The sequence below is a fragment of the Carlito syrichta genome, unplaced genomic scaffold (assembly GCF_000164805.1).
Source record: "Carlito syrichta isolate Samal-C Ts95f unplaced genomic scaffold, Tarsius_syrichta-2.0.1 Scaffold316421, whole genome shotgun sequence".
Lineage (NCBI taxonomy): Eukaryota > Metazoa > Chordata > Mammalia > Primates > Tarsiidae > Carlito > Carlito syrichta.
The window spans coordinates 301,913-324,436 of record NW_007260517.1 but is presented as its reverse complement, the minus strand read 5'-3'; the positions used below and the strand labels follow the sequence as shown (position 1 = coordinate 324,436).

The 22,524-nt window shown below is 47.5% G+C and overlaps 1 protein-coding gene across 1 annotated transcript in view; it reads left to right on the top strand.

Annotated features, from left to right (window-relative positions):
- Positions 1–8: 8 nt before the first annotated feature.
- PNLDC1 (PARN like, ribonuclease domain containing 1) overlaps positions 9–22,524 on the top strand; it is a 23,126-nt gene continuing 610 nt past the window's right edge. The window contains exons 1-18 of the mRNA XM_021707176.1: positions 9–107; positions 1,098–1,155; positions 1,791–1,864; positions 4,033–4,072; positions 4,739–4,862; positions 5,035–5,123; positions 6,467–6,567; positions 9,383–9,459; positions 9,694–9,837; positions 10,958–11,027; positions 14,013–14,098; positions 15,195–15,250; positions 17,857–17,921; positions 18,374–18,427; positions 18,891–18,933; positions 21,248–21,347; positions 21,660–21,835; positions 21,990–22,088. Of these exons, the coding sequence (XP_021562851.1) occupies positions 32–107; positions 1,098–1,155; positions 1,791–1,864; positions 4,033–4,072; positions 4,739–4,862; positions 5,035–5,123; positions 6,467–6,567; positions 9,383–9,459; positions 9,694–9,837; positions 10,958–11,027; positions 14,013–14,098; positions 15,195–15,250; positions 17,857–17,921; positions 18,374–18,427; positions 18,891–18,933; positions 21,248–21,347; positions 21,660–21,835; positions 21,990–22,088 (1,532 nt within the window). The 5' untranslated portion in view covers positions 9–31. The remainder of the gene's footprint in view (positions 108–1,097; positions 1,156–1,790; positions 1,865–4,032; positions 4,073–4,738; positions 4,863–5,034; positions 5,124–6,466; positions 6,568–9,382; positions 9,460–9,693; positions 9,838–10,957; positions 11,028–14,012; positions 14,099–15,194; positions 15,251–17,856; positions 17,922–18,373; positions 18,428–18,890; positions 18,934–21,247; positions 21,348–21,659; positions 21,836–21,989; positions 22,089–22,524) is intronic.

Below are 22,524 nucleotides of genomic sequence, written 5' to 3'. Positions count from 1 at the left end.
CACGCTGGGCCCCAGGGCGAGCTGCGTGGCCATGGACGTGGGCGCCGCCGAGTTCGAGGAGAGCCTCCCTCTGCTGCAGGAGCTCCTTTCGGATGCCGACTTTGTGGGTGAGGCCCCCCGCCTGGACGAGCCTGGAGAGGGAGCAGTGGGAAGCCGGGCCGCAGCGGCTGGAGAGGGGCCCTGGGGAGGGGCAGGGTTGGAGGGGCGCCTTCTCAGAGCCCCTTGGCCCCAGGGCGTTAGGCAGCAATTACACCCAGAGACCTGCCTTATGGGCTAGAGTCCTCTGCGGTCCAGGTACCACAGGCCTGGTTGGTCTTTGCTTTGGCTCCTTCCTCCCCTCTCCCTTTTTTGAGTCCGGGTTTCATTCTGTCACTTAGGCAGGAGTGCAGTGGCACAATCACGGCTCATAGCACATGGCAACTCGCCCTCCTGAGCTCGGGTGATCCTACCGCCTCAGCCTCCCAAATAGGAGGGCCCATAAGTGCACATCACCATGCCCGACTAATTTTTTGATTTTGTGGAGACAAAGTCTTGCTGTGTTGCTCAGGCTGGTCTGGAACTCCTGGGCTCAAGCGATCCTCTCCCCTTGGCCTTTTATTTTATTTATTTTTATTATTATTTTTTTTGAGTTGGAGTCTCACTCTGTCGCCCAGACTGGAGTGTAGTGGCCGCTCCCGGCCACCGCAGCCTCGACCTGCTGGGCTCCGGCGATCCTTCTGCCTCAGCCTTCCGAGTAGCCAGAATTACAGGCGCACGCTACCACGCCCGGCTAATTTTTTGATGTACTGTAGAGATGAGGTCTCGCTGCCCAAGCGGGTCTCGAACCCGTGGGCTCAGGCAATCCACTCACCTCAGCCTCCCAAAGGCGCGGGATTACAGGCTGAGCCACCGAGCCCGGCTCCCCCTTGGGCTTTTAAAGTGCTGGGATTATAGACAAGAGCCACCGCACCTCCCGGTTTTCCCCTTTTGACCTCATCTGGTGTCTGGAGCACAGAGAAGGTGAGCCCAGGTGTGCTGGCCACCTGCAGATTTACGGTGTGAAGAGTGGTGGCCATGGTCCACACCTGGGGACCCTTGTCTTTTTTGCCTCCCCACAGGTCTGGACATAGAGTTTACTGGTCTTCGTTCTAACCTGTCTGGGCCCCAGCAGATCAGGTAAAAACTAAAGTCGTCATAGAACCCAGAGAGAGGCAACTCACCTGTGTCTTCTTTATGATCCTGGCCAGACCAATGCTGTTCCTCAGCAGGCAGCCTGCTGGCATGTGTAGGGCAGGACATTTTATGTGGGTTCTCACAGGTCCAGGGACCTGGCTTTTGTCCACTAAATGCTAGTAGTGCTCCCAAGCTGTTGTAACAAGGAAAACACGTTCCTGGTTGATCCGGCCATAGAGGCCATAGTGACTCAACTAGGTCTTTTGCTTGTGGGATGAAATGACTGTCTTTTTGTTTTTTGGTCTTTTTTGAGTCGGAATGTCACTCTGTTGCCTAGGCTGGTGTGTAGTGGCATGCTCACAGCCACTACAACCTCAACCTAGTGGGGGCTCAAGCAATCCTTCCGTCTCAGCCTTCCACCTCAGCCTTCCACATACCTGGAACTACAGGTGTGCACTACCATGCCCGGCTATTTTTTTTTTTTTTTTTTTAGTTGTAGAGAGGAGGTCTTGCCATGTTCCTAGGCTGGTCTCAAACCCTTGGGCTCAGGCAGTCCTCTCACCTCAGCCTCCCAAAGTGCTGGGATTGTAGGTGGGAGCCACCAAGCCCATCTGAGATGCCTGTCTTTTTTTTTCCAGTCTTTTTGATTTGCCATCGGAATGGTATCTGAAGACTCGTCAGAGTGTTCAACAATTTACAGTCTGTCAGATCGGTGAGTTTAATAATCAGCTGTGTGTGAGTTTTTGTTTTTAAGAAGATATTTTTAGCCAAGCCATGTGGCCTTGTGCTCTTTGAGCTATGGCTGTCGCCATGTTTTCTTAAGCTTTTCACCTTGGGGAGGTGAAGCCCCTCTTTCTTTCTCTCTTCAATTTACTTTCTAAATAAACTATATTTTCTAATCTAAAAAAAAGATATTTTTGTTGTCTGTGTTTCCTGCTGTAAAAACAGCTTTGAGATTTTTTCGAAGATACTGGGTATCATTTTGTGTGCTTATTTTGGTTTTGGCCATATTATGCATATGAGGTCAACACTTTGCAGGGAGGAGAAAATTTAGCAGCATCGTTTCTGTGCTTAAATAAATCATCATTAAGAAACAATCACTATTGACCAGGTGCAGTGGCTTACACCTGTAATCCCAGCACTTTGGGAGGCAGAGGCAAGAGGATTGCCTGAGCCCAGTGGTTCAAGACCAGCCTGGGTAACTTGGCAAGACCTCCTCTCTACAACAAATGAAAAACTAGCTGGGCTTAGTGGCACACGAAAAAGGTAATGCTGTGATTTTTTTTTTTACGTTAATTTACTTATTTTTGAATAGGAGTCTCACTCTGTTGCCCAGGCTGTAGTGTAGTGGCACTACACATGTAGTGTAGTGGCCCAGCTTGCTGGGCTCAGGTGATCCTTCTGCCTCAACCTTCCAAGTAGCTAGAACTACAGGCATGTATCACTACCACACCTGGCTAATATTTTTATTTATTGTAGAGATGAGGTCTTGCCAAGTTGCCCAGACTGGAGTGTAGTGGCATGTTCACAGCTACTGTAGCTTCCACCTGCTGGGTTCAGGCAATCCTTCCACCTCAGCCTTCCAAAGTTCTGGGATTGTAGGCATGAGCCACCATGCCCGGCCTCTTTCTTTCTAATTCATCTAAGCTTCAGAACTTTTTTTTCACTTGATGGGGTTTGGGGGTCTTTCTATGTCAGCTCATAAAGATTTGTTCATTTTTAACAACTGCATAATGTAGTTTCTATTGCAGCTACTCAATTCTGCCTTTGTAATGTGAAATCAGCCATAGATAATACAAAAACAAATGAGTGTGTCTCTATTCCAGTGAAATATTATTTACAGAAATAAGCCCTGGGCCAAAATTTACTTTTTTTTTTTTTGTAAAGACGTGGATTTTTGCTATGTTGCCTAGGCTGAACTTAAACTCCTGGATTCAAGGGATCCTCCCATCTCAGCCTCCCTAGTAGCTGCAGGTGCATGCTGCTGTGCCCAACCCCTGATTTTACTATGAATGATGGAGAGAGAGAGAGAGACAGAGGGAGGGCGGGAGACGGAGTGTGTGTGTGTGTGTATGTGTATGTATGTATGTGTATGTGTGAGTGAGTGTGCATTCGGTTGCTCCTTACTGCCTTAGTCCTTTGCTACTTTTCTGTTGTGGCTTTGTTTTTTTAATTATAAAACATCTTTGAGACATATGAGAAACAGCTCTTAGTTAAGTTTCTATTGCTCTACTCCAATTTGAAGGCTTTTTTACTTTCTATATATTTTTGAGGGGGGTGTAGTGGGCAACAGACACTTTCAAGCAGTTAAGTTTATGTCTTTTTTTTTTTTGAGTCAGAGTCTCTGTTGCCCAGGCTGGAGTGCAGTAGCCCAATCACAGCTACCACAGCCTCGATCCACTGGGTTCAGGCGATTCTTCTGCCTGGAATTACAGGTACACACCACCATGCCTGGCTAATTTTTTTTTATTTATTGTAGAGACGAGGTCTCGTCGAGTTGTCCAGGCTGGTTTGCCCCTGGGCTCAGGCAATCCTCCCGCCTCGGTCTCCCAACGTGCTGGGATTACTGGCATGAGCCTCTGATCCTAGCCTCTCTGGTTCGCTTTAAAACTATGAAACTGTCCAATTAATATTTACTTCTGTATTTGAAGCATAATGCACAATTACATTATAGTACCTTTGGTGTGAGTTACAGTTTGACAGCTTCCATGCTTTCAGAGTCTGCCTTGTCTTTTTTTTTTTCCCAATAAACCTGTTGTCCTGTTCTACAGCCCACATGGTATCTGTGGGTGCAGAGTATAGTTGGACACGTTTTGTCTGTGTTGCTGACTTTGGGTGGCTTTCCTTTGGAGTTCATTCCCTCTACTGTCATTCTTCCAGGGTTGTCTGTGTTTACCACTGTTGAAGGAGAGATAAACAAGTATGTATAAAGAGCTTTTGCAAAGCACGTTTCTCTACCCACCCACGTCCCACAACTGCCTCCTTCAAGTTCTGTCCCTGGTGTCGCAGTCACTGTTGCCCTAGATGCTCTGTGTTCTCTTCTGTGTCTGCTGCCCCACGTGCTCTGTCCTCATTCCAGCTCACCCTTCATGTCTCTCTGGAAGCAATACCTTCCAGTGGGACCTTTCCCACCAGCCTTCTCTGTACCCTAAGTTCTCCTTTCCCTGGTTTCATTGTCACTTGTGTACCTGTATTGATTACAGCAGCTGATGCAGTGTGGGGTAATGAGAGTGATGTTTAAACCACCTTGTAGCTCACAGGCTAGAAGGGTACCCAATCTATCAGGATGACACCCCTGTGAGCAGCTGAGGGTGCTGCTGACTTGCACTGTCTGACTCAGTAGCAGCCCTGGTGGGGTGGGGGGTCTCGTGAAGGGGCTGTCTCTGTGGTAGACTCCATTCCCTGGGGTCAGGAGCTCTCCCTCCTTCCTTTGGCACCCAGGGCCAGTCCTAGTACCTGAAACACAGCAGACACCAGCTGCTTCTTACAAGAAAGAGCTCATGCTGAAGCCTGCTCTGTGAGCTAGAGTTGTTAAATGGTCATGGCTTTTTCTGCTTCTCTTTCTTTCTTTCTTTTTTTTTTGTAGGTATGTAGCCCATTCATGTAACTTCTTTCTCTTCCCTACAACGTTTGGGATTTTGGATTCCGAATTCTCTTTCCAGGCTTCTAGTGTTCAGTTTTTGAATCAATATGGCTTCAACTATAACAAGGTATGGTGTCAGGGAAGGGAAACGGGAGTATCTTAAAAGCGGTCCCATCTAATGGCCTGTGCGGCGCATTTCCTTTTCCCTTTCTTACTCTTCCACATGAGACTGGAAGGTCTTTCTTCACTCTGCTGCCTGGCAACTCTGACTAGTCTCCTTGTTCTGTTTCTGTCTTGAGTTTCTCAAAAATGGAATTTCATATATGAATGAAGAACAGGAGAAGAAAATTAGACACGAGATCCTGAGTGGGAACTGGAGAATGCGCAGGTATGACACTTTGTGGCTTCTTTCTTGCCGCTGTCTCTGCATTTTCCATGGGCAGTTGTGCTGTTTCTAGGACTGTGGTGACCTGCTTCCACCCATACTCAGCTGGAGGAGCTTTGGCCAGCATTGTTCCCCTTGTGCCTGAGATGAGAGCAACCCTCAGCTGTCTCCTCCATCACTGTCAGCTCCCATGCAACCCCCTCACTGTCTCAAGTGTGATTTTAGTGTTTAAAAACAAAGGGAGAAACTGACTCTTAATTTGGTACTCAGAAGAAACAGGAATCCCATCGTAGTGTGAGAGGGGAGATAGTGGCTCTCTTGGACTTGCTGTGAGATGCTATGTTGGTCCCCACTGCGATCTTCTGAGGGATTTTCAAGGGTGTCTCACAGGTGACCTCAATGGAGCCAGTCTCTTGCTGGGCGCTGATGTTAACTGTGAGCCCTGGTTGGCTGTGTCTGACATGGCAGGCCTGACCCTGCTGTGCACAAAGCACTCTGGCTTCCAAGGGCAGGAGCTCTGCCTTTTTTCTTTGCCCCTCCCCCCCATGCCAGTCCCTGGAATCTCGTATTCCCGTAGAGCTGGGGTCAGGAGTGACCAGAGGGAGAGTGGCAGCACCATGGGTGGACGGGCCAGCGGCCCCAGTGCACCCCCCTGGAACTGGTACTGTCAGCTGGTCGTGGGTTTGAACAAATCACTGAAACTCTTTGGGCTTCAGATTCTTTGCCTTTACCAGGAAGGGGTTTAAATTAGCTTTTGACTCTGAAATGTGGTAAGTGATTTTCTGGTCCAGATAATTCTCTATGTAACGTTGGAGGTGTTTTTGTGTTTTTGGTGCTAGTTTTGATATAAAAATGTAGGTTTTTATAAGGGGGAAAAACGGTTTGGATCTTCAGCCTTCTGTTATTTCCAAATGTTGGAGAAAGGTTTTATCTCAAAATAACCTGTTCTTACATTTCTAACACTGAAGAAGATATGTTGACCAAAGTCCTCATCTTTTCCTTACTTTCCCAGATAGTGTGTTGTCACCTCTCAAAGTTGAATAAGGACAGTCCTACTGTCATGCTTAGCCTTGGCTAGATACCCATACCTTTCCTTCCATACATCCTAGTGAAGCAGAGGGGGATAGTGGATGGGAATCCCTATCCCTGGGAACATCCCGGATGATGTTGGCCAAGTGTTTGGCTTCCTATTGCATATCAGGAGTAAATGGTTGTCTTCTGGCCCATTTTCTTTGAGATTGCAATGTTAAAACTAGAGGCCTCCAAATCTGCTCTCATGCTAACATTGTGTTGGGGGTTCTGGTGTGATTTCCTCCAACATTTCCATTTTGGTGTGCCATTTTCAGCTCTCTGGATAAAGATCAAATCAAGGTGGTGATTGACGAAGTGACGCGGTGGCTGTACCTGGCTGAAGAAGGCGGCTGGATGGCTCTTCCTGGAATCACTGGTAGGCAGGAGGCTGCTCCGCCTGACCTGGGAGCGTTGGAGAGGTCACTGACATGTGCCAGAAGTTATGGGAAACACACCCTCCTTCCCAGGGATCCCAATCCCAAATGCGTCATGACTGAGTCCCATGCCAGCATTTGTTCAGAGGATATGTAGTCTTTGTGCTTAGATAAAGCTCTGATCTGAATTCAGAAGTCAAAGATCTTTGACCTAACTTTGAATTTCAAGGCTGAGGAAGTCAGGTTCCATTCGTGAGCCACCTTTTCTGTCCCAGTCCTGAGTGCCCCATGCACTCTTATTTTGCTGACTTTGGTGAATCTCTGCGTTTACACACCCTAGCCGAGCAGCTCTCATAGCCTGGTCTGTGGATCCTGGGAGTCTCTGAGCCCCTTTCCAAGGGGTCCACTAGGTCAAAACTATTTCCCAGGTGTCCCTCAGCTGTCACTTGCTGTTGTCTTTGCGTCACTGCACTGGTGAAGCCATCCAAATCAAGGCAGGAGCATCTGGCCATGCTGGCAGTGGTCATCATGTTCTGAGTCACCCCTTACTCTCAGTTTAAAAAGCCAATTTTGGCCAGGAGCGGTGGTGGCTCATGCCTATAATCCCAGTACTTTGGGAGGCCGAGGTGAAAGGATTGCCTGAGCTCATGGGTTCGAGACCAGCCTGGGCAACTTGGCAAGTCTGCACCTCTACAATAAATCAAAAAATTAGCTGGGTGTGGTGGCTCATGCCTGTAATTCCAGCTACTTGGAAGGCTGAGGTGGAAGGATCACCTGAGCCCAGCAGGTTGAGGCTGTGGTATCTGTGAGTATGCCCCTGCACTGCAGCCTGGGTTACAGAGTAAGACTCCAATTAAAAAAAAAAAAAAGCCCATTTTACTGAAGATTCTCCTTGGTGAAGAAGTAATATTTTTAGTTTTGTTGACTCAACCTTTGATTGATCATTTTAAAAAATACATATGTTAATACAAGTATGCAAAAACTAAGTATACCAAACTACAGTGGTTGTGTTGAGGAAAGGCACTAGTATAGTTTCTTTGAGTTGAAAGTGAATTTGCTCCTTTTTTTTTTCTTAATGAAATGTCAGGCCAGGTGTGGTGGCTCAAGCCACTAATCCCAGCACTTTGAGAGGCCGAGGTGACAGGATTGTCTGAGCCCAGGGGTTGGAGACTTTAATGTAACAGTACAAGAAGATTCATTAGTGGTTTCTGGTCCCACATTTCAACTAATGTTTAATAAACTACTGCTTGCTGAATTTTGGTGCAGTGTTAGAGGAGACTACCCAAAGTCATTTGGTGAGGCTAGTAATTCTATTCCCGTTTCCCACTGCATAATCTGTTCGAGGCTGGATTTTTCTTCCTGTGCTTGTGATCACAATGTATTATGACAGATTGAGTGCAGATATAAGGTTCCAGCCAGATGTTAGAGAGATTTGCAAAAATGTAAAACAAGATCACTCTCTTCACTAAGTTTTTGTTTTGGAAAAGTTATTTTTTATGTGTTTTTGCACTAATGTATAGTGGATTTTTTTGTTATTTTAAAAGAAAAACTTTAAATTGTTTTAAACTTTAAGAGTTAAATTCTGAGCTGGGCTCGATGGCTCAGCCTGTCATCCCACACCTTGGGAGACTGAGGTGAGTGGATTGCCTGAGCCCGCGGGTTCGAGACCCGCCTGGGCAACTTGGTGAGACTTCATCTCTACAATAAATATTAAAAAAAAAAAAAATTAGCCAGGCATGGTAGCGTGCACCTGTAGTTCCAGTTACTTGGAAGGCTGAGGTGGAGGGATCGATGGAGCCCAGCAGGTCGGGGCTGCGGTGGCCGGGAGCGGCCACTGCACTCCAATCTGGGCGACAGAGTGAGATTCCAACTCAAAAAAATAAAATAAAATAGCCGGGCTTGGTGGCTCAGCCTGTAATCCTGCGCCTTTGGGAGGCTGAGGTGAGTGAATTGCCTGAGCCCGCGGGTTCGAGACCTGCCTAGGCAGCGAGACCTCATCTCTACAATAATTCAAAAAATCAGCCGGGCGTGGTAGCGCATGCCTGTAATTCCGGCTACCTGGAAGGCTGAGGCGGAAGGATCACTGGAGCCCAGCAGGCGAGGCTGCGGTGGCCGGGAACGGCCACTGCACTCCAGTCTGAGCAACCGAATGAGACTCCAACTCAAAAAAATAATAATAATAATAAAATAAAATGAATAAAATTAAATTAAATAGATTCTAAAAAAAAAAAAAAGAGTTAGATTCTGGCCATGCTCGGTGGCTCAGTCTGTAATCCCAGCAATTTGGGAGGCAGAAACAAGTGGTTTACCTGAGTCCGCAGGTTCGAGAACAGCCCGGGCAACTTGTGAGACCTCGTCTCTACAATATATCAAAAATTAGCTGGGTGTGTTAGGGTGCGCCCGTAGTTCCAGATGCTTGGAAGGCTGAGGCGGAAGGATCGCCAGAGCCCAGCAGGTTGATGCTGGGGTGCCTGTGAGTGTGCCACTGCACTCCAGCCTGGGCGACAGAGTGAGACTCCAACTCAAAAAAAAAAAAGTGAGTTTCTAGCATGATTGATATCTAAGGCTATAGCCCACAGAAACACAAACTGTGGAATCCCCCAATTTAAGAGTGAGCCTGAGATCAAACACTTTTAGAGTGCTGCCCGTGTCATGTCACAATAGGCCATGTCCTGTCACGTGGCTCATGGGCTTAGACATCCCAAGAGCTGCCTTTCCCCTTGCCCATTGGGTCTCAGCCTCTGTTCCTCTTGGGCTTCTCTTGTGGGAGCTGCCTTGTTGTTCCAGGGTCTGTGTGTGCTTGTGTCGTTGCCACAGGGTTCCGGGCCTTCGAGGTCCAGCTGGTGCTGAGGCAGGCCCTCCCCAACATCTGGACGGTGCAGAAAGATGAAGGGGTGAGTTCTCGCCTGAAAATGGGGCATCAGGGGCTCTGTCGAATTTTGGCCAAATCTGGCCTCTGTGAAAGACTCCTTTCTTGTGCCCTCTCCAACCCCTATCTTCTTCTTTTTCTTTTTTGTTCTGCCTCCCCCCATCCCCCAGCTTTCTGTTTTGAGATGAAGAGCCTTTTTGGTAGACTACATTCCCGGTAACCCAGGATTTGGGGAACTTGTTTTTACTTGTCATTTCAGGTGATCGTGAAGAAAGTGAGTAAACAGCACCGCTGGTATCTTGAGAATACTTCTTGTGATCGAGACAGTTATTGGAAGGAAAATATTCTTCTCTCTGTGAAAGGTTTTTCCGTTTTTTTCCAAATGCTGGTGAAAGCTGGGAAGGTAGGACATATCTCTTTTCTTGGCCTAAAGGCTCTCCTCTGTGTTTTTGGCTATAGATACTAAAGATTCCTTCAACAGTAAAATAAGATTTCTCCAGGCTGGGCGCTGTGGCTCACACCTGTAATTCCAGCACTTTGGGAGGCTGAGGTGAGAGGATTGCCTGAGCCCACAGGTTCGAGACCAACCTGGGCAACTTGGTGAGACTTCGTCTCTGCAATAAATTAAAAAATTAGCCTGACCACGGTGGTGCACATCTTTAGTTCCAGCTACTTGGAAGGCTGAGGTGGAAGGATCACCTGAGCCCAGCAGGTCAAGGCTGTGGTGGCTGTGTGCTTGCCACCACACTCCAGCCTGGGTGACAAAATGTGACTTCAACTTAAAAAAAAAAAATTCCTCCAGATAAGTGATTCTTCCCCGTTTATAACTGGCTTCCTGGACCTAACCTTGCTGACAAATCATGACAGGTTAATTTGGGGAAAGACTGTTCATAGGAAATAGTACTGTTTCTTTGCTCCTTTCAGTAACAGGGATTTCAGTAATTGACCTAAACGACTTGGGGGACCTGCATGTATTTGCTTCACGGCTTAGATTCCCAACTTGGATCCTACCTTAAATCCCTCCTGCTCACAATTTTAAAATTTAAGTGGTTGAGCTACCTTTCTTTGTTTTTTTTTTTTTGGAGTCAAAGTCTCACTCTGTTGTTCAGGCTGGAGTGCAGTGGCACGCTCACAGCCACTGCAGCCTTGACCTGCTGGGCTCAGGCTATCCTTCCACTTCAACCTTCCAAGTAGCTGGAACTACAGGTGCACATTACCATGCCTGGCATATTTTTTTATTTATTGTAGAGACAAAGTCTCACCAAGTTGCCCAGGCTGGTCTTGAACCCAATGGGCTCAGGCATTCCTCTCCCCTTCATCTCCCAAAGTGCTGGGATTATAGGCCTGAGCCACTGTGCTTGACCTTGAACTACCTTTCAAATAGGGGCAGAATGAGGGCTAGGATGAAATTATCAGGTGGTAGAATATCAGTGGATTCTAAGGCTACATCTTTTACAAGAATGTGGTCACGTATGGTATCTAGATTATTAAAATTTCTCTCCCCTGTTGATTACTCCAAGTAGCCCTTGGTGGGACATAATATGATGTTGGATCTGCTGCATCTCCATGAGAAGTTCTTCAGACCTCTCCCAGGTAGGAGCAGACCCGTCATTCTCCTTCCTCTCATCCTAGCTTGCCGCCTGGCTAAGGAATTGGTCCAGAGCCATGAGGTAGCCCCTAAAATACACATTCCTTCCCAGCGCCTGCAGGTTTCTGGGGAGGTCAGGCAGGGGCATGTACTCTGATGGGTGTCTGTTACCATCTTCCCAGAGTGGAAGAATAGGACATGTCCTTCAAGGCAGAAGAGCTTTCATTAAAACTGGTACCCCTCCCCCCATAACTTGGCAAAATCAAAACTGCGTGGAGGACAGAGGTTACCTTTAATCAGCTGTAATCCTGAGTTTTTATATATTTGATTACACCACAGATTTGACTTTACATTTGGTTTTTTGGTTTTTTTTTTTTTACTATTTTATGTCTTTAAAAACTGAATGTCAGCTTAATGCTGTGTGGTGATGTCTTCCGGCTACACCCTCCTTTCTTGTGGTTGATTCCATTGTTGGACATAGATGGCAGTGCAGCCTATTGGTTAGTAGCCTCAGAGTCCTTGACCCACCCCTTCCTCACTGTGTGTAATCTCCAGTGAGTTACATTTTCTTACTGTAAGATGGGGACAGTGTTACCAATATCAAAGGAGTTGCAAGATTGAATGAACTGATAGATGCACAGAGGATACTAGTGAGAGGACAACAATAGATTTAGGTTAAGAGCATGCTATTGAGAGACCCAAGAAACCAAGAAACTTATTTGCTGTAAAAGTAGCGTTTAGTTCACTATATTTCATATATCCCCACCTCATGTTTACTATATATTTTGTGTATTCCTACCTCATGTATTTTATGAAATCTTAGTACTTTAAATCCTACCTCAGACCCCGTAGAATTAGGCATATGTCAGGTTTTAAGCAGTGTTTGTATTTAGAATCCTTGGGTTAAGCATTGTCAACCCCAAACCAGCAGGCTAACTTATGCTTTTACAACGGGATGTAAAGGATAAAGCGATAAGCCTCTTTCAAACATTCCTACAAGGTGGCACCAGACTTAGAGGAGCCAGCTCCTCTCTAGGTGGGCTTTATCACCGGTTTTTATCTCAGTGATAATTTACACACAGTGGCTATGTAAACCTGCAGGAAACAAAGACTTTTATAAAAGTAACCACCTTGCTATAATAAGCTTGCTATTATAAATTCCTAGAATTAGTATATGATTTTCTACCCCACATTCACTCTATGTGTTTGCAGCATTCATATTTAAAACTTTGTTAAGTTTGGCTTTTGTTGTCCCATAATGACTATGTTATGTTATGTAAAGGTTAAGCAAACAAGCTTTCCTAAGCAAGCCTTGGGCTGGATCGTAAACTAAAAGGGCTAATGTAACCCTTTGTCTGCTGGCTCAGGTTACTTCATAAGCAGGGACTGTATGGACCTAACTTATCTAACATTCCACTCGACCCATTACGTGGGTTTCTGTCAATCACGGGCAGCACCCACCAATACCAAGTGTTCCCGTACCCATTAGGAGAAATTATCCAATCATGTAAAATCAAGTTTGGAGTTCTTTCCCCTCCCTCTGTAATTGTGCATAAAAATTGCTTGCCATTGTGAATCAGGGCTCTGGTCCCTGAAGCTGCTGCTTCGGGTGTGAGCCCAGACTCGAGCCTGAATAAAGACCCTCGTGTGTTTGCATCGAGCTGGCTCTTTGTGGTCTCTATATCTCTCTCATTAGAGTCCCGGGTTCAATACTAGTCTAAATTAAAAGGTTAAGAAAGGTTTAGGAGCAGTTTCCCCGCACCCTCCCCAAGAAAAATAATAGAATGCCTGAGTTTGAGTATATTGAGAGAAATGGGGAGAATGAGGGGTAAAACTAATAAATAACACATGCTCACTGAGAAACTAAACTGCACCACGGTAATCACTGAGAGAACAAAAGCTTTGCAGAAAGGAAAGATCACTCTGTCTCCCACTGTAGCTCCCAGCTGCTTCTTGTGCATGAAATGCGGGGGTTTAGTGAAGGGGATGTGTGACAGGAGGGGTGGAGTGGGAGGGCCTTACCCTCTCAGCTGGTGGGAAGTCAGCAGTGAGGTGCCTAAAACCCCAGCATACATGTGTTAGGATATGGGAAGAAAATACCAGAAGGAAAAGAATTGGAAGTAGTTGCCTTTTGGGGAGCAGGAAATGGGAGGGTAGTGGGAAGGCGATCTCAGGGTTGGTTGTTTTTAGAACGTGTGTGCCTTGCAGTAAGCCTCTTTAAACTGTATGCAGGTATAACTTTGATAAATTCACTAATAGTTGTTATTTAAACTTTTATCAGTGCATGTCTCATAATGACTTTTAGTTGACTTTTTTTCCTTGAATTTTTTTCCTGTGGTCATTTACAAATGATGATTTCATGGCCGCCTTTCCAATAATACCTCAATTTCTTTTATCCCATTGGCTAGAACTTTGCAAACTACATGAACTAAAGGTGGCAATAGAAAACACGCTGAATTTGTTGGAAAGCCAATTGGCCTATACTATTTATTTACTTATTTTTGAGTTGGAGGCTCACTCTGTCACATAGGTTGGAGTGAAGTGACATGCTGATGGCCACCGCAGCCTCAACCTACTGGGCTCAGGAGATCCTTCCACCTCGGCCTTCAAAGCAGCTGGAGCTACAGGCGTGTGCCACCACACCCGGCTAATTTTTTTTATTTATTATAGAGATTAGGTCTCACCAGGTTGCCTAGGCTGATCTCAAACCTGTGGGTTCAGGCAATCATCTTGCCTCCGCCTCCCAAAGTGCTGGGATTACAGGCATTAGCCACCGTGCCCAGCTAGGCCTATATTATTAAAAGTGGGGATGGCAGGTTGGTTTGAGATTAGAAATCATTAATGGTTAAGATTAAAGATATTTTCAATTCCTACTTTGCTTTAGTTTGTTTTATTAATCAGTGTTAGTAGCAAAGCAGGTTAGAGAGTGTTCCTTCCCATTTTTACCAACAAATGAACTCACTTTCGACTATCTGGGTCTTTTCCCTCAGAAAGCTATGATCAGTTTAAGCAGAATATCCACAGCCTGTTTCCTGTGCTCATTGACACCAAGAACGTAACAAAGGATATCTGGAAGGTAATGAACAGAATTGCTCAGGGGTTAGGACTGCTTTGTCCATACCACTGACACTTAGCTTTCTCCTGTGTTTTTTTAACTTTGAACGCCATTCTCTTTAAAACCAGTGTTATCAGTTTTCTTTTGTATTTTGGTGTCTCTGGTTCATCATATTAGCTTATATATGATTTTTTTCCTTTCCTCATTCAAATTCCAGCGTCTTCTTTGTGGGTAGTTTTGCTTATTTAGATTGGACAACAGAACAACTTATTTTAGAGCTTGATACACATCACATGAATATTTCCAGTGTGCTTAAATAGCACCACGGTGTGGGGGTTCTCCTCTTGAAAACTCTCAAGAAAACATTTTTACTGAGCCCTAAGGTCATCATGAGTTCTCAGCCCTAGTGACTGGTTGAAGTCACTTGGGAAGTTAAGTACTGCCGGGTAGGCCCCGATGGCAACTTCTTGTCTGATCTTGGAATGGGTCCAGGTGTTCTTGCTAAAACTCCCCAGGTGTTTCTGTTGTGGAATCTGGGTGTGCACTACACATAGAGAAGAAGGACCTAGCTGGTTTAAATGCTTCTTGGAGATTAAACTGAGGAACAGAAGAAGGGGAATCAGATCAAGTTTGTAGAACCTCAGGATGATCACTTGGAGCGATTATTTAAGAAGGGAGCCACAAAAGTGGGAAGGGGTTACTTGACACATCTGTGCCCAGAGAGGCTCTTACCTGTATTTCATGTATTTCTAGCTAGTGTCCTAAGCTACTCTTAGGACTTAGTCCCTGGGGTTGTCTAGTGTGAGACTCCCTGGCCTCTGTGTACTGCCTTGTGTCCTGTGTGTTTAGAATTCCTTGAACAACTGTCTTCTAGGGAGCTGGTATGTGTAGAGTGTTTTCCTAGTCTGGGTCTTGGGAGTCCTTCTAGGAAACCCAAGGATACTAGGCACCCTATAATTAAGAGCACTGTGATTAAGGAATGGGAATAGTTACACTTTTTGAAGAGAAAGAGGAGGCTGTAGGAGTTAGCATTTTCTAGGCCATTTTGATGGTCATTTGGTAACACCTGAATAAACAAAAGCACAAATGTTTTACTCTGATTTCTCCATAATTGTAGGAGATGAATTTCCCAAGGGTCTCAAATCTCTCAGAAGTGTATGATATACTGAACAGGTAAGGAAGGTGTTCCCTGGAGCTGCTTCTGGGGCATGATCTGTGACCCAGGGCCTTCCTGTGCTCTAGGCAAGTCCCCGGGCACCACTGGGCTCTCCCTGTCCACCCCCTCCATGGCGTAGGTCTCTTCTCCAGCTCCTCATGCTTTGTCTCCTTCCTCAGACAGCCTTTTTTGCCCCATTTTCAAGAAGAAAGTAAGCCAGAGACAGAAGGTCTCTCAGCCCCCACCCGCCACCCCCAAACACTTGTGTAGTTACTGTTCATTTCTCATCACCTCTGCCTGTCACCAGCAGATGTGAATGTCTTCCCTGGGCAGGAAGGGCTGCCCCCCATACCTCCCCCTACCCAGCCCAGCACACCCCCCCCTTTACCTTTATCTTCATTGTCTCCTCTTTCCTTTCCCTCGATGCCAACGCATGTTCTCCTGGCCTCACAGGAGCCCTTTGACTCCGCTTTCGCTGCCACTGTCTTTGTCTACTTGACAGTGAGTCCTGTTGGAGGTCACCAGCACCCCCAAGTCCCCTGCAGTCAGGCTTCGGTCCCTTCACCAGCTGCTCTCTGAAGCCCTACCGGGTATCAAGTGATCTGCATCTTAGTTGACAGGATGCTGCTCTGGAGGCATTTGGAATGAGGCATGGCACATTGCCATGCTCTGATATTGATTTCCCATGGCATGTGATACCCATAACCTCTCCTCCCATGTCCTGGGTTGTTGTTGTTGCTCCTTGTTTCTCTCATTGTCTGGTGTGTGTGTGATTCCTACCCAGTCCCTTTGCTTCTTGTTCTCTCCTTGTCTCCTAAGTCGTCTCTCAAGGGTCCCTCGACCCTCTGCTTGCTCGTCACCATCCCCAGGTGGACTCATTCACCCCCTGGGTTTCAGCTGCTGACCCCAGCAGTTCCAGTGCACTTCTCCTCCCAGCTGTCTTCTCAATCTTCCTACCACATGTACCTTCAACTTGACCTTCATCTCTGTCCTTCTAACCCACTCTGGTGCTTGGAAAACCCAAAGTCTTTATAGTGCCAGGCATGGTGCTGGGGCTGTGTTTGCAATGAGAGGATGATAGGGGAGAGTTTAGTTTTACTTTGAATGCACCAACTTTGATTCTAGACTTCCTGGGTTTAAATCCCAGCTTTGCCACTTACTGGTTTTGCAAGTAGCCTTGAGGGAATTACTTAATTTCTCTGCTTTAGTTTTACCATCTGTGAAATGAAAAAATAATAGTGTGTAACTCACAAGGTTGTTGAGAGGATTACATGAGTTCAGTTGTGTGGAAGGACTTAGAACATGCCTTGCATGTAGTCAAGGTCCATTCACTGTTAGCTGCTGCTGTTGACAACTCTCCCATCCTGTAGCCACTTCCCAGCACAGGCATGTTACCATGCTGCTTTCTTTTTTTTTTTTTTTTTTGAGTCGGAGTCTCACTCTGTCACCCAGGCTGGAGTGCAGTGGCATGCTCATGGCCACTGAAGCCTCGACCTGCTGGGCTCGGGTGATCTTTCCACCTTGGCCTTCCAAGTAGCTGGAATCACAGGTGTGTGCCTCCATGCCTGGCTAATTTTTTGATTTATTGTAGAGACGAGGTCTTGCCATGTTGCTCAGTCTGGTCTCGAACCCCTGAGCTCAGGTGATCCTCTCACCTCTGCCTCCCAAAGTGCTGGGATTACAGGCTTGATCCACTGTGCCTGGCTATCATGCCTGTTTCACAGATGAGAAAACGAGGGATCAGAGAGGTTAAGCACCTGAGGTTCTAAAAGATCTTGTTGGGAACGAGTGAAGTGAGGGTTTCCTTGTTGTCAGATGCTGTCACCATTCAACCAAGTCCCAGAGCCAAGTCCGGGATGTGGTCCCAGAGCTGAGTTGCCCACATCTGCCTAGTCAAGTCCTGTTGATTTTACCCCATAAATCTCTTTAAAATCTGACCTTTCTCTGCATTCTCAGGATTACTGCCTTCATTCCAGCCTTTATTTTTCATTCCCATTGTGGCGGGAGCCCCAAGCTGGCTTCTCACTTGTATGACCTGTCCCACTTCTTTTCCACGCTGCCCCTCAAGATGATTTAAAAGGTGAATTTGACTGGGCCATTTTTCTAGTTGAAGTCTCTCTGGGACTCTGAAGCCCCCCAGCCTGTTGTACGGGCTCCTCTGCTATCTGGCCCGCCCCTCCTACAGGGTCTCCAGCCACATTTCTTCATACGGCTCCCAGTGGCAGGCCTTGTTCTCTCTTCACTGTCTCTGCTGCTCTAAACACCCAGTATCACCCTATTCCTTCAGCCAGGCTAGTATTGGTGGCCCAGGACTTTCCATACACGCGCCTCTTCCTTTGGGAAGCCTGCCTTCCCCATGCCCTCCCCATGCCTTCTGCCCTCAGGATCCTGGAGTGAACTTCACAGTGACAGTGTCTTGTTTGCTTTGGTGCTTAGGCCCAGGTGACACTTTGATAAGTGCCCAGGATGATCCAGTTGGAGCTGCTGTTCCTGCACCTGTCCTGTTGCCTTGTCATCAAGCCCCTGTCTGTCCAGGCCTAGATTTGTGCTTTTTAAGGGACTGAGGGAAGAACAAGAAAGGGTTATTTGCAGTGAATTGTCCTTCATCCTATTTTTCCTACAGTGACTTGAATCCCACCAAGAATTCCGGACCAGAGATTGTTCATGCAAGCAGGTGTGAAAAATACGGTATGTTCCCACAAGCCCTAGCTCCTGGCATAGCCACAAGGCACTGAGGGGCCAGTCAGAGGCTCCTCCTTGACATTGATCTTCCCAGACAGCAAGGGAGTGAGTGGGGGGGGGTGCTCCTGAGGGGTTTTCCTGGGATCCACATACTCCACATTGACTCCCACAAAAAACAAGCATGCCCAGAATGCATGTGAGACCCGGGGAGTTGTCTGTCTGCTTGATGTGGTGGTGGTGGTTCTGCCAGGCAGCTCTGAGCTCGCAGCTTCCTCCACCCTGGGGAGGCCCAGGTGAGGCTGGTATGTGGGCCAGGAGAAGGGCCACATGAGGGTCTGAGGCTGATGAGGCACAAGCTGCTGTGGGTGTTGAACTGGGATGGGCAAGACTCCCCTTCCTGGGCCGTGTCTCTAATGGCTGCCTGCTACTCTCTCCCCCATGTGTGGAAAACGCTTCAGTGGAGACAAAGTACCCCCATGAAGCTGCGTATGATGCTTTTCTTTGCGGGTCAGGTAAGAACTTCTGTTCTTTTAAAAGGAAACTGTGTGTGTGTGTGTGTATGTGTGTGTGTAGGAGTCTCATTCTGTTGCCCAGGCTGCAGTGCAGTGGCATGCCTCAACTTGCTGGACTCAGGTGATCCTTCTGCCTCAGCCTTCCAAGTAGCTGGAACCACAGGCATGTGCCACCATACCTGGCTAATTTTTTGATTTACTGTAAAGATGAGGTCTCACCAAGTTGTCCAGGCTGGTCTCGAACCTCTGGGCTCTGGCAATCCTCTTGCCTCTACCTCCCAAAGTGCTGGAATTATAGGTGTGAGCCACCATACCTGGCAAGGAAACTCTTTTTATTAGCCACAAGCCCCTGCCATCCCAGGCTCTCCATTATTTCAAGTTGAGTTGCACACAGTAGAAATAAAGCATCATCCGCGTATGCTGATAAGGTCTGTTACAGTTCTAGCTTTTTTTCCTCCCACAGTTCTCTTGAAAGTGGCACACTTGCTCCTGCAGAAGGTACACAGGTAAGTGCTCTTTCCTCCCATCCTTTTTTTAAGTCAGAGGCTTGGATTCACTGAGCCCTTGCTGTAAGCTGAGAACTCCCCAGTCCTGGGCTCTAACAAAGGGGAGAATGTGGGATGTCGCTGGGGTGGAAATCTTGTCCCTGACTGGGCAGCAGCCTGTATAGCAGTTACAGACAAATGACCTTCCTCCAAAGGAGTGGGCCCTCCTTCTACCCTTGCCTCCCACCTGTTTGGGTGCCGGCTCCTTACCCCTGTCTCGGCAGTGGAAGAATTCACAGAAGTCAGGAGACCAATACAGTGGGGTTAGGTGGGAGACGGGGTTTCACTCTGTCACTCAGGCTGGAGTGCAGTGGCGTGATCACAGTTCACTGGAGCCTCAAACTCCTGGGCTCAAGCAGTCCTCCTGCCTCAGCCTTCTAAGTAGCTGGGACTACAGGTGCATGCCACAGTGCCCGGCTAGTTTTTTTCTTTTTTGCAGAGACAGGGTCTCACTTTGTTGCCCAGGCTTGTCTTGAACTCATAGCCTCAAGCAATCCTCTCACCTCGGCCTCCCTAAGGGCTGGGAGTGAGCCACTGTGCCCAGCAGGCTTAGGTTCTGATACATGCTTCAGACCTTCCCAGTCTGGTATGTTTGCCTGGTCTGTTTCCTACTTGTATTCTCACAGTTGTGTAAGTAACAAAGAGGTTGGAAAAAGTGTTCACATCATTGGGGTTCACAGAGTCAGGCTGGGGACAAGGGCAGTAACTTGGAAGAAGGCTGGGGAGAGGTTCGTGAGACCCCAAATTGAAATCTTAAATGTGTTTCTCCATGGCAACACCACCCTTGATGCCTGAAGCACTGGGCACGTAGGCACCAAAACACACTTGAAATGTGCATTTGGCAGCAATGTCCTGGGTATGCACATTTATTAAATAGGACTTAGCAGGCTGGGCACAGAAGCTGATCAAAACTGTCACATGTTCTCTGGGACTGACTTAGAAACATCTTTTAGGACTGTAATCTGTTAACTTGGGTACTGCCTCTGTGTCTGTTTCAGCAGTAGATTTTATAAATACACACATTCTATGACACGTTGATGTGAGGCTTATAACTTAATAACTAACCTGCCAGTGTGTCTCCCCCTCCTGCGGTTTGACAGTGTTAAGTGCCCACCAGTGTGTGCCCGAGCGCTGGACGGTGAAGGCACTAACAGCAGCCTCTGGGTCCTGGGGTCTCACATCCTTTATTCCTTCTAATCCTCATGACCTAAAAACCCTCCTCAGCTTAGAGAAGTTCTGCCTGACTGTGTAGCCCTTGGTTTCCTTGTGGTCTGTGCTCAGGAGTGTGTGGCTCTTGAACAGAGGTGAGGCTGGTGGTAAGAAGAGGCTGTGGGTTTTGGGGACATTCAAGGGTGATGTCAAGGGATGCTGACAAGGAGCTTTCTCTGAACAGTGGCCTCTCACTAATTCTCTGAGCCTGTTGCTAATGCTTGTCACCAGAGGGACCTTCACCAGACGGTTACCACAGGTGGTGACCATCTGGAAGCTTGGCTTTTGTGGGCCATTGAGTGAGCTCTTTAAAATTGGCCTGGGCCAGGGATGGTGTCTCTTGCCTATAATCACAATACTTTGGGGAAACCGAAGTGGGAGGATTGCTTGAGCCCAGAAGTTCGAACCCAGCCTGGGCAACATAGTAAGACTTTGTCTCTATAAAAAATTAGCCAGCCGGGCTCGCTGGCTCAGCCTGTAATCCCGCGCCTTTGGGAGGCTGAGGTGAGTGGATTGCCTGAGCCCGCGGGTTCGAGACCTGGGCAGCGAGACCTCATCTCTACAATAAATCAAAACATCAGCCAGGCGTGGTAGCGCATGCCTGTAATTCCGGCTACTCAGAAGGCTGAGGCGGAAGGATCGCCAGAGCCCAGCAGGTCGAGGCTGCGGTGGCCGGGAGTGGCCACTGCACTCCAGTCTGGGCGACAGAGTGAGACTCCAACTCAAAAAAAAAAAAAAAAATTAGCCAACCATGGTGTCATGTGCCTATAGTCCCAGCTACTCCAGAGGCTGAGGTGGAAGGATCGCCTGAGCCCAGGAGTTTGAGGCTGCCATGAGCTGTGATTGTGCCACTTCACTCTAGTCTGGGTGAAGGAGTGAGACCCTGACTCAAAAAAAAAGAAATTGGTTTGGGCCCAGCATGAGCCCCAGTACTCATGAGGGGAGGGAGAGAAAGCTATTTCAGAACAGCATCCTTTTGCTGTCCTTCACCAGATCCTTGGCTGTGGCCAAGGACATGAATAATCTCCCATGTGCCTGAATGCTTTGAGGTTTTCTGTCCATGCAGCATTGACCCCACGCCCAAGTCCTCCTTTCCTCAGTACCTTGATGTGCTGGCTCCTTATGTGAACCAAGTGAACCTTATCCGAGCAGGGGTCCCCAAAATCGTGAGTAGATTTCACTCCGATCCTTTACCCTGTTCAGAGTCTTATGGTGGAGGGTGGCCTGGTACTGTCTTGGATGTGTGAGAGCTCTCCCCATAACCAAGACAAGAGCTGAGAGGATATTCGTCCCCCCCCTTTCTGTTTCCTCTTGTGTTTTTCTGCCAAAGCTAGCACAAACTCCTCCCTCCCTCCCTTCCCCGCTCCTCCTCCTCCAAACTCCTAACAGTTGTTTCTAGTTTCTTGAAGGATTTTCAAATCGGGCAAGATATCAGTAAGAATTGTGGAAAAATATCGTTTGTTCTTCATGTTTTCTAGAACTTTTCTGGTCCGGATTATCCCAGTGTCCGACCTCCCATCCTCATCCTCAGCGTCAGACAGTGGCCCGGGGTCAGTGAGCAGCAGGTCTACCACAAGTTTCAGAACCTCTGCAAGTTTGACGTCAGGCGGCTCACACGGAGCCAGTTCCTGCTCCTGACCAATAAGTTTAAGGAGTAGGTGCCTCTGTCCCTGCCCAGCCTCTCCTCCCTCTCTCCCATCCCCCTCCAGCTGTTGCCTTCACTCTCTGCCTCCACCTGTGTAGAGCCTGATGGTGGCAGCCAGTGTGATCCCGTTGCTCGGCTGAGCTGAGCGCGCTTTCTTTGGCAGCGTCCGGATTATCCTGAAGGAGTACAGGGGCCATCCCACCCTGCGGGTCTCCCTGTATCGGCATTGGAGACATTCCCCAAACATCAGCTGCTTGTTGCAGTAAGTGACCAGGCTGAGGACTGCCCTTGTGCCTGTTCTGGGTCCCGGGTTAGTGTGATTCAAGCATAGCTCACTAGCTGGTCTGTGTTGACAAGTAGGATGAGCTGGATGTTATTTAGTGTTTATTGAGCATCTGGGCCAGTGAATAAAACAAAACCCTCTGTTCTGGGGGAGTTCATGTGCTAGTGGGAGATAACAATAAATGTAATAAGTGAGTAGACCCTATAATGTATTAGGTGACAAGTGTTTTGTTTTTTTTTTTGAGTTGGAGTCTCACTCTGTCACCCAGACTGGAGTGCAGTAGCTGTTCCTGGCCACCACAGCCTTGACCTGCTGGGCTCCGGCAATCCTTCCGCCTCAGCCTTCCAAGTAGCTGGAACTACAGGCGCGTGCTACCACGCCTGGCTAATTTTTGATTTATTGTGAGATGAGTCTC